The 14,372-nt window shown below is 44.8% G+C and overlaps 1 protein-coding gene across 2 annotated transcripts in view; it reads left to right on the top strand.

Annotated features, from left to right (window-relative positions):
- Window positions 1-2,649: 2,649 nt before the first annotated feature.
- ntn1a (netrin 1a) overlaps window positions 2,650-14,372 on the top strand; it is a 55,864-nt gene continuing 44,141 nt past the window's right edge. For both annotated transcript variants that reach the window (XM_084005789.1, XM_084005788.1), the window contains exon 1: window positions 2,650-3,688. In XM_084005789.1, coding sequence (XP_083861915.1) covers window positions 2,665-3,688 — 1,024 coding nt within the window. In that variant the 5' untranslated portion in view covers window positions 2,650-2,664. The remainder of the gene's footprint in view (window positions 3,689-14,372) is intronic.

The raw sequence follows: 14,372 nt of genomic DNA, 5'->3' as shown, positions 1-14,372 counted from the left end.
TTGCCTGTCATTTACATTTCGTGTATTAGTGCGACTGTGAATTCCCCTTCTCTTGAAGTGAGGTAAATGTGGTGACAAGCCATACAAAACAGTGACAGTAAACACTAATAACTGTAGTTCAGCTTGTGGAGCTCTGCATGGTTATTATACTTATGCTTATTTCCAATACACCATGATGTGAGTGAATAACACTGTGATTTTAATACTTTAAAACTCTAATGAAAAAAGGAAAGGAAAGATGATAACCGACAAAATGTATCTGGTATATGATGTAATTCAATGTTATCGTACAAAGAAGAGTTGTTATTATTAGATTTAAGTACAAAGTTTGATGGTAAAAGGAGGGAGGTAAAAATATATTTTATAATTATCGAGGTTGTATGATCTGGGTGTTCAGGATAAATAAACAAAACGGAATCCAGAAACTGGTCTTCCCTTCAAAAATGTCACTCCCCTATTGCTCTTTCCTCATTGGTGGCTTGTTGTCACTTGTATCAAACAAGCCATGCTGATTAATTATTACAAGACAACAAATATTGTGTTGGACCTTTCAATAACAAACCAAGTGCTTCCCTAAATAAGCGATAACGTGACAGGAAAAACGGACGAATGAAAACAAATGAAATAAATAAAATAAATAAATAAATAAAGGTGGACGTTTCTGAAGAGAAACAAAGAACAGGATGCTGAACCAAAGACAAACCTTATACAATTGTGCAGAACGGCAAAGTGGTTGTAAATCAAGAACAGCCTCTGAAAAAGAACAAGATTACATTTGCTCTTTTTGCACTTTTTTTTTTTTTTTTTTTTACACATAACCAAACACGTTGCTTTGCTGTAAGGTCTCATGATTTCTCCAATAACTTCTCCATGGAGGATTTTCATTCTTGTTGAAATGTGTGTTTGAAACGCATTAAAAGAAGAGCTGATTGACTGGAAGTTTTTTTTTTTTTTAAATTGCACCTCACTGGTACTCAATGTCATTATGGAGGCGGTGTGTAGGCGTCAAGCAGGATCAGTTCTACATGATTTCCAGAGAAGGGAAGTAATATAATCTCACCAAATTCGACTGAATGTGCATTGTGTTTTGTATAATAGTATCATAGTAACAGACAGAAGTTAGAAGTGTTTTTAACTCTTGCTTCAATGCAAGAGCAGATATAAATCAAACATTAATAAAAGAGTGATATCAAATTTGACTGTGCTCTATTTTTCCTACTTTTTTTAGGTTAATTACATAATGATGGTAGCCTCAAGGTTGGGTTTAGAAAATACATGTATGTGTGTGTGTGTGTGTGTGTGTGTGTGTGTGTGTGTGTGCGTGAGATCCGTAATTTATATCCGGATTTACTCTAAATAATAACAATAATTATCATCATATTAATCATAATGATAATAATACCTTTGAAGTGAATCCTTGAAATTATCTAATTAATTCCCCAATGTATTCATGTGTGGTTTAGGGTGCACTCGTGCCTTTGTTTCTCCACTTCAGCCCCCTCTGCAGGCTGAACCAGCCAATCCTCCTCATGAAGCCAGCGCGGTGTTCTGCCTCCACCGCCTGGTCGGGGAGTCAGGTGGGGCTGGTGTTTCTCTCTGTGGACGCAAGATGGCGCTGTTACTTCTACTACCAACATTCAACAGGTCTGGCCCAGCTTATCTGCTTTCAGCACTGTGGGCTTTTTTTGAGTAACCTTACTGCTACCCAGTCATCTAAAAAAACAAAGACAAAGCGAACTTTATTATCATCTAACATTTTTAAAGAGTGTTTGAAACGGACATTTCTTTAAATATTCCCTGATGGAAACTCTTTATAATTTAGCTGGCTATATGATCCTAAATGGTCTGTTGGGTGTTTTAACTTTACCTTCTAATAATAGGCCTACCATTAGAATAATGTACTGGAATTATAGCTCAGGTAATCTGTAGTAGTGCTGTACAAATTGTTGCCATTCTTCAGGATTGTCACTCACTTCGCCCGCCTTCAGCTTGTAATTACGGTGAAAGGTGCAATAATAGGCCTAATTATCATTTTTACTGCAATTGGCCTAATTACAGTTTTCTGCTTTTACGATTTATCTCCGCGGTCCGGGCGACGCGCACGTGAAGGTGTGGCAATACATCCACTTGATCGCACTCTCCTTTTGGCGCTCATTTGCGTCTCTTTGCGCACCTTCTGACCGGTGGATGTCGTCGTTCCGCCCGGTGTCACCCCTCGAGATGAGCTGACCTGAAGCTGTGCCAGGCAAGATCCGATCCGAGAGAGAGAGGGAGGGAGAGAGAGGGAGAGGGAGGGGGAGAGAGAGATTGTGAAAAGAAGGGTAGGAGGAGAGGGACTTGCTATAAGGACACTAGCGACTCTTAAATCCAGCCGCTCCTCTGTTTCCACGCAGAAGATTTGGAGAAACAAACAACAAAAAAACCTAAAGAAAAGCAGCCCGACGTCTTTATTAAATTATCTCAGGTAAAGTGAGCTTCGTGGACGTTTCCCCGCGGCGTGCATGTGGTGGGAGCGACTGTTGCTTGTTGTCCAATAGTCATTCTTGTTTTGCAGCCTGCTGCCATCACCAACTTTAACTGTCTCCCTCTTCCCCTCGCTGCTTCCCGTCTCTCCTCCAGCGGCAGAGACACTCGGGGGGACACACGCGCGGGGGACAGTCGACCATGAGACGGGCTGTGGATATCGCGATGACCGTGCTGCTCGCCGCGTCCCTGTCGTGCCGGAGCGCCCTCGGCGGCTACGGGGTGAGCCTGTTCGCGGCGCAGACCTCTCCGCCGGACCCCTGCTACGACGAGCACGGCAACCCGCGGCGCTGCATCCCGGACTTCGTCAACTCCGCCTTCGGGAAGGAGGTGAAGGTGTCCGGCACCTGCGGCAAGACGCCCAGCCGCTACTGCGTGGTGAGCTCGGCGGAGAAGGGGGACGAGCGGACCCGGAACTGTCACACCTGCGACGCCTCGGACCCCAAGAAGTACCACCCTCCGGCGTACCTGACGGACCTCAACAACCCGCACAACCTCACCTGCTGGCAGTCCGAGAACTTCGTCCAGTACCCGCAGAACGTCACGCTCGCGCTCTCCCTCGGCAAGAAGTTCGAGGTCACGTACGTGAGCCTGCAGTTCTGCTCGCCGAGACCCGAATCCATGGTCATCTACAAGTCCATGGACTACGGTAAAACTTGGGTGCCCTTTCAGTTTTACTCGGCCCAGTGCAGGAAGATGTACAACAAGCCGAACCGGGCCGTCATCACGAAGCAGAACGAGCAGGAGGCGGTCTGCACGGACTCGCACACCGACATGTACCCGCTGACCGGCGGCCTCATCGCCTTCAGCACGCTGGACGGCCGGCCGTCGGCGCACGACTTCGACAACTCGCCGGTGCTGCAGGACTGGGTGACGGCCACGGACATTAAGGTCATCTTCAGCCGGCTGCACACGTTCGGCGACGAGAACGAGGACGACTCGGAGCTGGCGCGGGACTCGTACTTCTACGCCGTGTCGGACCTGCAGGTCGGCGGGAGGTGCAAATGCAACGGGCACGCGTCCCGGTGCGTGAAGGACCGGGACGGGAGTCTGGTGTGCGAGTGCAAGCACAACACCGCCGGGCCGGAGTGCGACAGGTGCAAGCCGTTCCACTACGACAGACCGTGGCAGAGAGCCACAGCCAGGGAGGCCAACGAGTGTGTCGGTAAGTCCCGTCTCCGCGCCGCTGCATGCGGGAGGGATTTGGAGGGATTTCATTAAGCAGCGGGAATGTTTCATATGAGAAAGAGAGACGTGACATTAATATGTGCAATGAAAAATCAGGGAAATTTGGGCATGCAAAATTATGAGTTATGTGGGCTTTTAACTAATATTATTATTAATAATAATTTAGTTACATTTTACAGTACGAATAAAGCTCCAATTCATTAAACTAAAACTTGGACCATCGAAACAAAAAACACAGCAAATCGATATATTTTTTTCTGATATTGTGGCGCTCGTCCACGAGCATCAAATTGGGTTTTAGTCGCATGCAACATGGAAACGCAACAAAGTGAACGTGAAAATAGCTTTAAAACCACCTCAAAAAAGGGGCGACCGAGCCTCATCGTCCACGATTTTGTCCTAGCTCCACGTTACCGCTGCAGTAAAGTGATGCCTTTAAATTCATCTCAAGTATCCTGCAACAAACTCAACCGCAGTGGTAATTGAACACAGCTTTTTTTTTTTTAATTATTGTGATTATTCTTACTATTTTCCACATTAAAATCAATGCGACAAAATCTAACAAAATGTCAGGTGCTGTCGCTGAAATTAAAAATCTAAATTTCTCACCACGAAACTATAAATTATTCGTTTATTATTTCATTTTAAGATATTGCAGTAGAATCGTTTTCCCAATTGTATATTTGAAATCATTTAAATTGGCTCTGGTTTTATTGCATTTTTAACGTGGTAGGCTAAATAAAAAAATAACAAGTGAGAATTACTTTCATGTCGATAATTCCATAATTATCATTAACAAGCTCTTGAATAATGATAATTATCATTACCATTATTCAAGGAGAGAAAATGAAACTATTTGAAACACACAGTATTTTCCTCCCTTAGAAGAAAGCAGGTGTTGCAACAACACAGCTCTGATCATATCTATGCTGCTGCTCTTTGTGTCTGACAGCCAACATGCTCCATCAGCTGATGAGTGATTAAAGTTACAGGAGTTTTATTACGACCTGGCACAGACACATGAGCCTGTAGGTTGCAGATACGTAAAGAATCCTCGCCAGGTTTCTGTCAATGTGAAGTTCTGTACTGGAGATGCTTCTACAGTAAGAGAAGGAGATCAGTGACTGGAAGATTGTTGAATGAAATTGCTGAATCACGTTGCTGTAGTTAAAGTAGAGTGTGCATCACCAAATTTGTTGGAATATGGCTTTTTTTTTTTCATGTTATTGTAATTATTGGATAGGGAGAAAGAAAGGCACTTTGACACACATCAGCTGTTTAAGAGGTTTGCGTTCGCTGGTGTTGTCTGTTTCTAAAGCTCTGACATTCTCACTGGCAGATGGGAGCTGTTGCTAAATCAACAGGCGCAGCAGTTTTGTGGAAATTCTGTACATACTGTGTGACTCTCGACGCTTACAACGTGTTAAATAATTACAATTAAATACATTTCTACTCTAAGCTTTCAATACAGTCAGGCTAAGCAGTGTCTTTGAGGTCAACTGAGCTTTTCGATTGATTTTTTACCCTTCACTTAATCCAGCCTTCAATTTAATATCAGTTATGTTTTAGTATAGTTTACATATGTGCCACTTTTCAACATGCTTTACAGAGAAGACAAAAAGGCAGGATGTATAGAAATATTTTAAAGCACTGGTTCCTCCTCCATGTCTTCGTTACATTTTTTGAATCTTATCAAGCAACACCAACAACATTTAAATTATTAACATTAGAAGCAGTCATTAAGAATGCCGCAGTGAAAATGCTTTTAAAACTTACAGCTCTTAAATATCTACACGATCTATACATGTGTGGGAAAAACAATCACTATAGTCAACATCCTTGATGCCTTGTTTCGTACCGGAGCAGCATGCGAACAAAAGCTTACTTTATCCATCATGTTGTAGTGAGATAATTTGTTTTAGACATTGTGTGGATTATGGAAATATGTGTGTGTGTGTGCAAATGTGGCACTAAGAGCGGTGTACAATGGCAGGAGGCGTGTGAGACGGATGGGTGTATTCAGTGGGGCAACTGCAGTGATCACACCGAAATCCTAGAGTTTGTGGTTTGCACTCAGCCTAATGATGGCACCGTGAGTGTCTCTGGCCTCTCATAAGGATCCAGTTAGCACAGAAGTGTTTCTGCGTGCAGTAAAAGGTCTGGCACCGTGGACTGATGCAAGCTGTTGACTCCCTCCATACTCCCTCATCTTCACTTCCCACGGAAAACAGAAACACACACACACACACACACACACACACACACACACACACACACACACACACACACACTTACACACAAAAATCACAAAAGTGCATTTGAACACAGAGGTCTGTTTCTGTGTTTCTCCTGAAGTGCACTTCCCTGATTGCTTCCATCGGGATCTCAAAGGGCGCTACAGAGGATGCATCTCCATCCATTTAGGTGATTGACTCTCAGGAACAGCTTCTAATGCAGTGGGTCAAACAGCCAGGACCGCCACAGCAGAGACAAGCGTCAATCTCAGTTCGTAGCTGTTAATCTAGGTTTGCATCTGTAATTTCAGAAGAAATGATGGTTGGCCTGTCAGAATGCTCCTGCATGCTTTATAGTCTAAGAGAAAAACCCACTCAACTGACAAAGTAGAAGGAAGATGACATCGTTTCAGACAAGTTCCCTCGGGAGATAAATTCTTTCAGTGCAAATTAACTGTAAATGTAATTTTCACCCCCCAGATTTCAGGTTTGTGCAGTTTACTTGACATTTGGGGGGGGAGTAGGGGAGAAAGCGTCTTGAATAATTCAGGCATTAGAAAAAAGCTTGAATGCAGTCAGAATGAGGGGACTGCAGCAGGCACAGAAGGAGGGGCTGGAGATGGAGCAGGAGACAATAGTGAAAATGAAAGAGACGGACGTGAGCGAGAGAGGGAGAGTATGATGAGGAAAATGTGTGAGGGAGAAGAACTGGGGAAATAAAAAGGTGGTAGAGTGACATTTCCATGGCCTTTTTTCATCCGCGGCACCCCTTATTGGGCTAACAGGAATGTAAAAACCACTAGGACAAGAAGAACCTTTTTTCTTTCTTTCTGCCACTTCGTTCTCTCGATGCAACGATACTTCAACATATCAATGATTTGGAAGAGACGCACTTCTTCTGCAGCCCAGCTGCTATCGCTGCTTCTTGCCCAGTATCAGCTGGATGACGTTTTGCTGCTCTATCAAATGTGAGCTGCAGAAAACCCCTCCAACGTTCCCAGGTGCTGTTCAGGAGGCAATCGGACTGACAGGAGCAAACATGCGGTGCAGAGAAGTTGACATGGTTGATCTGACACCCATTAAAGTAATTGAGTTGTAAAGCCACAACAACTTGGAAAGACAAAAACCAAAAAAACACAACCTTGAAAGTTGTTTTTATGCCTCGTGATATGTGAGAGCTTTGAACTTGAAACCGTCAGGGGTGAGGAAAAAAAAAAATCTTTAACAGGTCCTCTGAGTGCCTTGACTAGATGAGAATATTAACTCAAACAAAATGCTCAAGCAAACATGAGTAAACACTTAAAAGCAGCTGCGCGCATGCTGATGTGTGGTGTTTTTCTTACTTTCATGGACAGCTGCCCGAACCTTAACGAGGTCGAAGATAATTCCAGCACAGCTATGGCGGAGTTTGATAACAGAGGAAGTTTTCCAGCGATGGTATCAGCAACAATCAATTTCTGCATTTCGTGCAGTTGAAATTGTGCCTTAAATAGACCAGAACTCAATGGCATCATCGGCCATGTTGTGCTTTCAGCGATGGTTGCCGTGTTTACAGTCGCCCTGCACATATCAGATGATGACAATCAAACTGTAATCAAGTTGCTGATGATAGCAGTCAGACATCATTCCACCTTTTGTTTGGACACAGACGCTACGCAAGTCAGTACAAAAAGACGTGGTTTTCCCCCCCTCAGGTGTCTCCTTGCTGTCATGTTCCTTTGGTACCTTTCAGACGTGACTGAAGGTCTGGTTAATGTTTGAGCGGCTCACCGTGCACCTTTATGGACCGGCATCCTTCATCTTCAAAGGTGCCGGCGGGATGCGTCGTTAGTAGCGCTCACAGCAAACAAAGCTGGGAATAAACTGACAAGAGGAGCTTTGCACTTTGCACTGTCTCACTATTCCTCACCTTCACTTCTTCAGGCAGCACTCGCCTCTTACTGCTGACATGCACACACCTGTAGGCACACACACACACACACAAACACATGCACACACACACACACACACGCTCAGTTTTCTTCAGCCGCTAGTTCAAACGGGGGGGAATGGCCTCTGTCTCACTTCAGGATACTCTCTTTTGCCCGAGCTCTTATCAGTGTTTATGACTCGTTTTGTAAACCGCTGAGAAAAAAAAGAAGTGGCTCATGGTCCAGACGAACGCTCACCCTTCTGTTTTTAGATTTTGAGACCTGTTATATCTCTCGGACGGACAGAAACATGGCCACTGAGCCAGCACGTACTGTAAGCAAGGATGACAATACGGTATATCAAGTCACTCTAACCAAACACCAAAAAGATACACACACACACACACACACACACACACACACACACACACACACACACACACACACACACACACACACCGTGGGAAGGCAGTTATAATGACAACTATCTGCAGCATGTTCTGGGAACACTGGGACTCTGTAGCATTGACGATGATGACGTATTTTTGGGTAATTGATTGAAGGCCGAGGCCAGAAGATGTTGGTTAACACTGCTTAGCAAGATTTACTTGAGGAAGTTCTAATGAATCAACGGGACCATATTAGCCGACCTGTACGCTGCTGGGAGGAGAGTAGACAGGACCGCTGGCTAGTTAGCATCTAGCTTGTCCATCTCCATAGCATGCTGCTTAGCTAGCTAGTGTCTGAAGCCCATGCCAGCTCTCCTCCGGGCATAGCAGTCTCCCAGCAGCAAGGGGCGAGGCAGAGTCTTTCTGTAACCAATGTAACACGAAAGCATGGTGGAATCATTCAAGGTAGATAGCGAGCGAACTAGCATCATTTCTTTTCCTTTTTTTCTCGGTCTGATTATGGATACATGTATCATCATATTGTACAACGTTACAAAGTGTGTTTTTTACCTTGTGAACTGAAAATACATTTTTTAAGCCTTAAACAGTCACCAGGCCAGGGTCAACGCAAAGATAGCAAAGATGCCCCCTTACAAGCGTGGTCTCCTAAATGGGCGGGCAGTGGTGAAACAGCTACAGATACAGGAAACTGACTCTCAGAGGGGCGTCTCTAGTCTGAATGGTCTCTGATGACAGAGTAGACCCATTTTGGTTTTTGATAATTCTGACATCTGGCTCCAGAAGCATATCAAAGGATTTGTATTAAACAATTATTATGATTAAATAAAGCCATTACAATCAAAGGAGCTTTTTTTAAACTACTACTTCTGTAACCTGAGACTATACAATCCCATGAGTGAGTTAATCGCTATGATTCAGACACAAATGGGAGCAATAGATATGAGGAATAATAAGACTGTAGCGTACGTTGAAGCATGGAAGATCTTGAAGCTATTAATGTCGGTGTTTGGCAGCAGCCTTTTGTAGCTGGAATCCTGGAGCTAGTTGTTGCTTGTCATGAGGCCTGTTCAAGAAACAATCCAATTTGGATGGAATTCCACTTTTGCGCAGATAATAAATTCTGACAGGCCTTTGAAGATTGGAAATTACTTCATATCAAAAAAGTGTCTGAGGCCAAGCTACAGATAAGACAACACGCAGAACGGCAATTAGAAAGTGTTTGTGCCGAGAGAGAAGTACAAGGAAGGCTGCCATCATTCATAAAACCTAAAAACTAAATCCCAAACACATCTGGGGTAACTGTGTTTTACTACAGCATTCTGCATGTTGTCTGGTGAAGTCTCAAGTGGGAAAACGATCACTTCCATTACAATCCATTTTTTACAGCCGTTGACGAAGCTCAGGTCGCACGGCTCGAGGTGATGGAATGTGTTCGCAGACAAAATCTGCTCTGAAATTTCACAGCTTGTGTGTCTGTTGTTGAATCCAGGGTCCTCTGGGTAAAGTGAACATTTCTACGGCCGTGGTTTTGTTTCATTGCTTTGGCTACAACACGTAATGCAACACAGATCCCGCTCACAGTGTGAGTCCACAAGTTTCGCCAGGGTGAGTGTGTGTTCGTGCACGTGGGGCTCTGCTCGCGCGCTCTCGCACCAGAAAGGAACCTCGACCTTGTTTTTGAGGAACGTTTTGGTCGGAAGCCATGTTGTGTTACTCCTTCTGGCCTGCACTTATTTCCTCTTGTCATCCTCACTGGTGCTTGAACTCACCAAGGACCGTGGCTGGTTTATCATCCAGGCCAGGAACTCAGATTATCATCATAATTCTCCTATTTATGATCAGAAGTATCGCTACTGCATACCTGTGGATGAAAACACGCTCATTTACAGTGTTTCCATCCAATCTGCGGAGCACTCTTCCAGCAGCAGCTGGTGGTAATTGGCCCGGCTGATGAGCTCCAAAACGTATCTTTTCCTCTTTCTATCCTTCAAACACAGCACTTCTCTAGTACTAGCACATACACACTTCCGTTCCAGTGTTTTTACACTGTCAGGTACATTCCCGAGAGAGAAATCTGGCTGTACTGCGCACAAAAAGATTTTCAACAATCTGATTAATCTTTTTCAAAACCACAGACAAGAAGTAGGTTTTCTTTACGCCGATGACAGCTGCTTCATTATTATTATTGGACTCTTTGACAGCGCAGCTCGAGCTGGTCGCCTAAGGTGCAAAGAGTTAAATGCATTGTAAATTCACCAAAACAGTGTTCAAACATGACTCGGATGGCTCCCAAACATCTGTAAAAGTGCTGTGTTTGAAGGATATGAGGAATACAGGCCACTCCAACACTTACTCATAGAATTGCACAGCGCACCGATACTAGGAAGGTATCGTATTAACCTGTCATTATAAACAGTACGATATCCCATTTTATTAGTGTAGTGTTTTAATAAGAGCTGCAGGCTACTTCCTGTGAGTTGCGTTGATGTGCGATAACAATGCCGCTCTAATTAACGACCCAATGTACCGATAAACATTTTGACTCACCATCTTTTCGGAATCCGTCCAAGTATCTCATTCTCTCATTCCTGAAACACATCATCCACCACAGATCACATGTTTACATTCTCTCCACAAACCCCACTTCCTGATTTTAGCAACTTCTCACCAAACTTCATCTGTATTTATTAGGATTTTGTGCCATGCTGCAGTACCGCTCTCCGCCTGAACTGTTACTGTTGCTGGTGCTGGAGGTTCACTTTCAGAGAAAGTCTATGAGACACGTTCCATGTGGTGTCATCTATTATCTCATTGGTTTTTGCCGTGGTATTGTTTCAGTATTGGTATTGAGATACTAAGACCAGGTATCGCATCAAAGACACAATTCTGGCATCAAGACTCCTTACACACACACACACACACACACACACTTGTAAACACACACGCGACTCAACAGGTCGCTCCTCGTGTTTAAGTCCCCCGGCGACAGACAGACACAAGATGCTGTTCTCAGTCGTTGTTGATACCTGTCTGTGTGATTACCTGTGTGTGTGTGTGTGTGTGTGTGTGTGTGTATGTGTGTGTGTGTGTGTGTGTGTGTGTGTGTGTGTGTGTGTGTGTGTGTGTCTGTGTATGTGTGTGAGTATTTCCATGTGTCTTTCTTCGCCGCCAGGAGGCCTTGACATCATGCAGTCCATACATCTCTTTAGAGAGTGTGTGTGTGTGTGTGTGTGATAGAGAGAGAGAGAGAGAGAGAGAGAGAGAGAGAGAGAGAGAGAGATTGCACAAGCGTGTGCGAGTGTCTCTTAATCGCCGTTGTCTGCCAGTGGGAGTTTACGAAAACAGTAATTCTGTCCAGGATGTGAGCAGCTATTCAGCGCCTGGGGAGACATCTGTTAATGAATTAATTGCCGACTCGATGCCATAGTGAAAGCTCGTCTCAGCCCAGGGAGGATCTCTGTGCGCTGTGGGTTTGGCATGAACCGCAGGATGAATGTGTGTGTGTGTGTGTGTGTGAGCAGAAGAGAGACAGAGGTGTTTGTGTTTAGTGGAATGGTCCGGGCTGAGCGGGTACCAGATGATTAGGGCCAATTAAAAGCCACACCAAACAACATCAGCATGTGTTCACACATTAGACACAAGATGCTCCAGCGCCTCACTCATCGGCTCCATGAATCACAGCCTGCCTGTCTCTCTCTCACGTATGTCAGGCAGCCACATTCACACCAAAGAGTAAACGCTGTCACACGGAGGCCAATCAGGCAGGACACACTCCGTCCCATTTTACTGGAGGCCAACATGTTCAGCTCCCCGTCGGGGATTTCATTCATTCATTTAAAAAAAACAAACAAAAAACAACCAGCGCTTTTCTCTGTGTTAAAATCTGCAGCCTATATTACCCATAATGCTTCGTAACCGCTGACAGAGGCAGATTCGGATGTGTCATGCTAGTAGTGGCTAGTGAGGTCTGGTGTGATCACTTCTCTCTACCTCCACACACACCCAGACGTTTCTCATTTTCAAATTTGTAGACTAACCCGACGCTGACTCAAGTGACATCACTTGAGGCAATTGACCGGACTCCCTCTGGGGCCTCTAATGTCCGTACAAATCTTTCCACATATGCAGCAATTCTCTCCAAACCCGTAAACAGACTTTGATGTGTAAAAATCGGCGGAGTTCCCCTTTCAAAGTCCCACAGAAAAGGAAATAAGAGTGTTGAAAAGCGCTGTGCAGTGAAATGGAATATTTGAGAGTGGGATTTAAATCCTTCATCCTGGATGTCATGATATTATTGGTCTGGATTGGTTGGTACTAGCTTACATCAGCACACGTCATATTTTGTTTTACAGGAAGAAAATAGGATTGGATTTTTGCTACAAAAATACAAATTCATTATTTTTTTGGGCCATAATATATTGCTAAAGCAGGGATGTGATCGAAAAAGGGCTAAAAAGACACTTCATCTTTCAGAAGCAGCATTACTCAGTCATGCAATCATCACGTCTGAGCCACACTGGTAGCACGATCCTGATTCATCACCGCCACCATAGACGGACCAGAGCAGTCTTTATTGGTAACAGACGACCATAAAGGGACCCGTAAACAGGGCAAGAAAACATTGTGAACAAGTGTCTGTGTGTTGAGAGAGAGAGTACCTGGTTCTGTGTGTGTGTGTGTGTGTGTGAGACCTGATCCCGAGGCCGGGGCCAGCGTTGCTGTAGGGGATCAGGCCTGATGACCTCAGCACCTCTGTGTGGCAGCAGGTTACTGCGCGGCTACCAAGAGGAGGGGAGCGCCGCCGCCAAAGCAAACATATAATGTGGAGTAGAGGCAACGACAGGAAGCGAGCAAGAAAACGAGAAAGTGATTTGGAGAGAAAAAACGTCATTCTCCTGCACTGTGCCTCGCTGTGATCAGTTAATACAATATTAACAAGATTAGATCAATTCCTCGCATGGTGCATTCCTTCTTGTGCTTTCAGGTCAAAGAAAACACATCCGAACAAGCGCCGAAGCCGCTGCAGCGTGTGTTGTCATGCACTACGCTTATCCAAGCCTGTTCACACTTAAAAATGAAAGCGTTGGCACGGCTTGTTACAACTCCTCTGAAATCTCCCTGTAGCTGATAGGGCTGTAACAGCATCAACAACGGCAATAAAAAACAGATACATGCTTATGGGAGAAGAGAGAAAATAAAAAGAGAATGAGTCTTTTGTTGGATTCAAGGTTAGAGTCCTGGCAGGAACCTGGCTGGCAGCGCTGCTCACCATCGAGACCACCTAGCACGAGCGTGAGCACCATCGGGGCCCCGAAGCAGGGGTCCTCAACACTCACAGCTATGGGTGCCCCCCCCCACACAGACACAGCAGCCTGTTGTGTAGATCAGAGCGCCCCCCGCTGTGTCTGTAGCACACTGCTGAACTGCAATCAGGTGGTTTATATTTAGACTACAGATGCAGATTGAGAGTTTTGAAGTATTATTTTCCTTTCATGCTATTAGATGTTAACGAACTGAAAATGTACGAGTTAATCTGGTGTGTTACCTTTTTTATGCACCTCTTATACACACTGACTGCCTTCGGCAGGCGGAGAAAGCACCTGTGACAGATCAAGCGGAGTCAAACAATTCCATTTTGTGTCAAACATGCTCACACGCTGCCAGAAGAGAGAAAAAAAAACGTATCCTGGAATTCCTTCTATGTGTGTGTGTGTGTGTGTGTGTGTGTGTGTGTGTGTGTGTGTGTGTGTGTGGTTGAATAGCTGACGGTGATTTATCACCCACGTCTTTGTCTTTCCCATATAAGCCATGGTGCAGGCTGTGTGTGTGTGTGTGTGTGTGTGTCCCGGTCGTCATGGATGCCTTCAAGTCCCGGTAGTGAGTGTATGGGTGTGATTGTCCGTATAGCCAACAGTACTACAGGGTCACACGTCAGCTTCTTATCTGCCTTTTTAAAGGATGGCAGCCCGATGGACCCAACCAGCCGGTAAACGAAGCTGCGTTTGCAGCCGGCGAGTTGCCACGGTTGCACAAAGAGATCTCAGTCAGCAGAGGTCAGCACAAAGTAGACAGATGTACGAGAAACTTGAGGGGAAAGGATGGATACT

This window comes from Eutrigla gurnardus (genome assembly GCF_963514095.1).
Source record: "Eutrigla gurnardus genome assembly, chromosome: 3".
Classification (NCBI taxonomy): Eukaryota; Metazoa; Chordata; class Actinopteri; order Perciformes; family Triglidae; genus Eutrigla; species Eutrigla gurnardus.
This window is presented reverse-complemented; position numbering and strand designations above follow the sequence as displayed.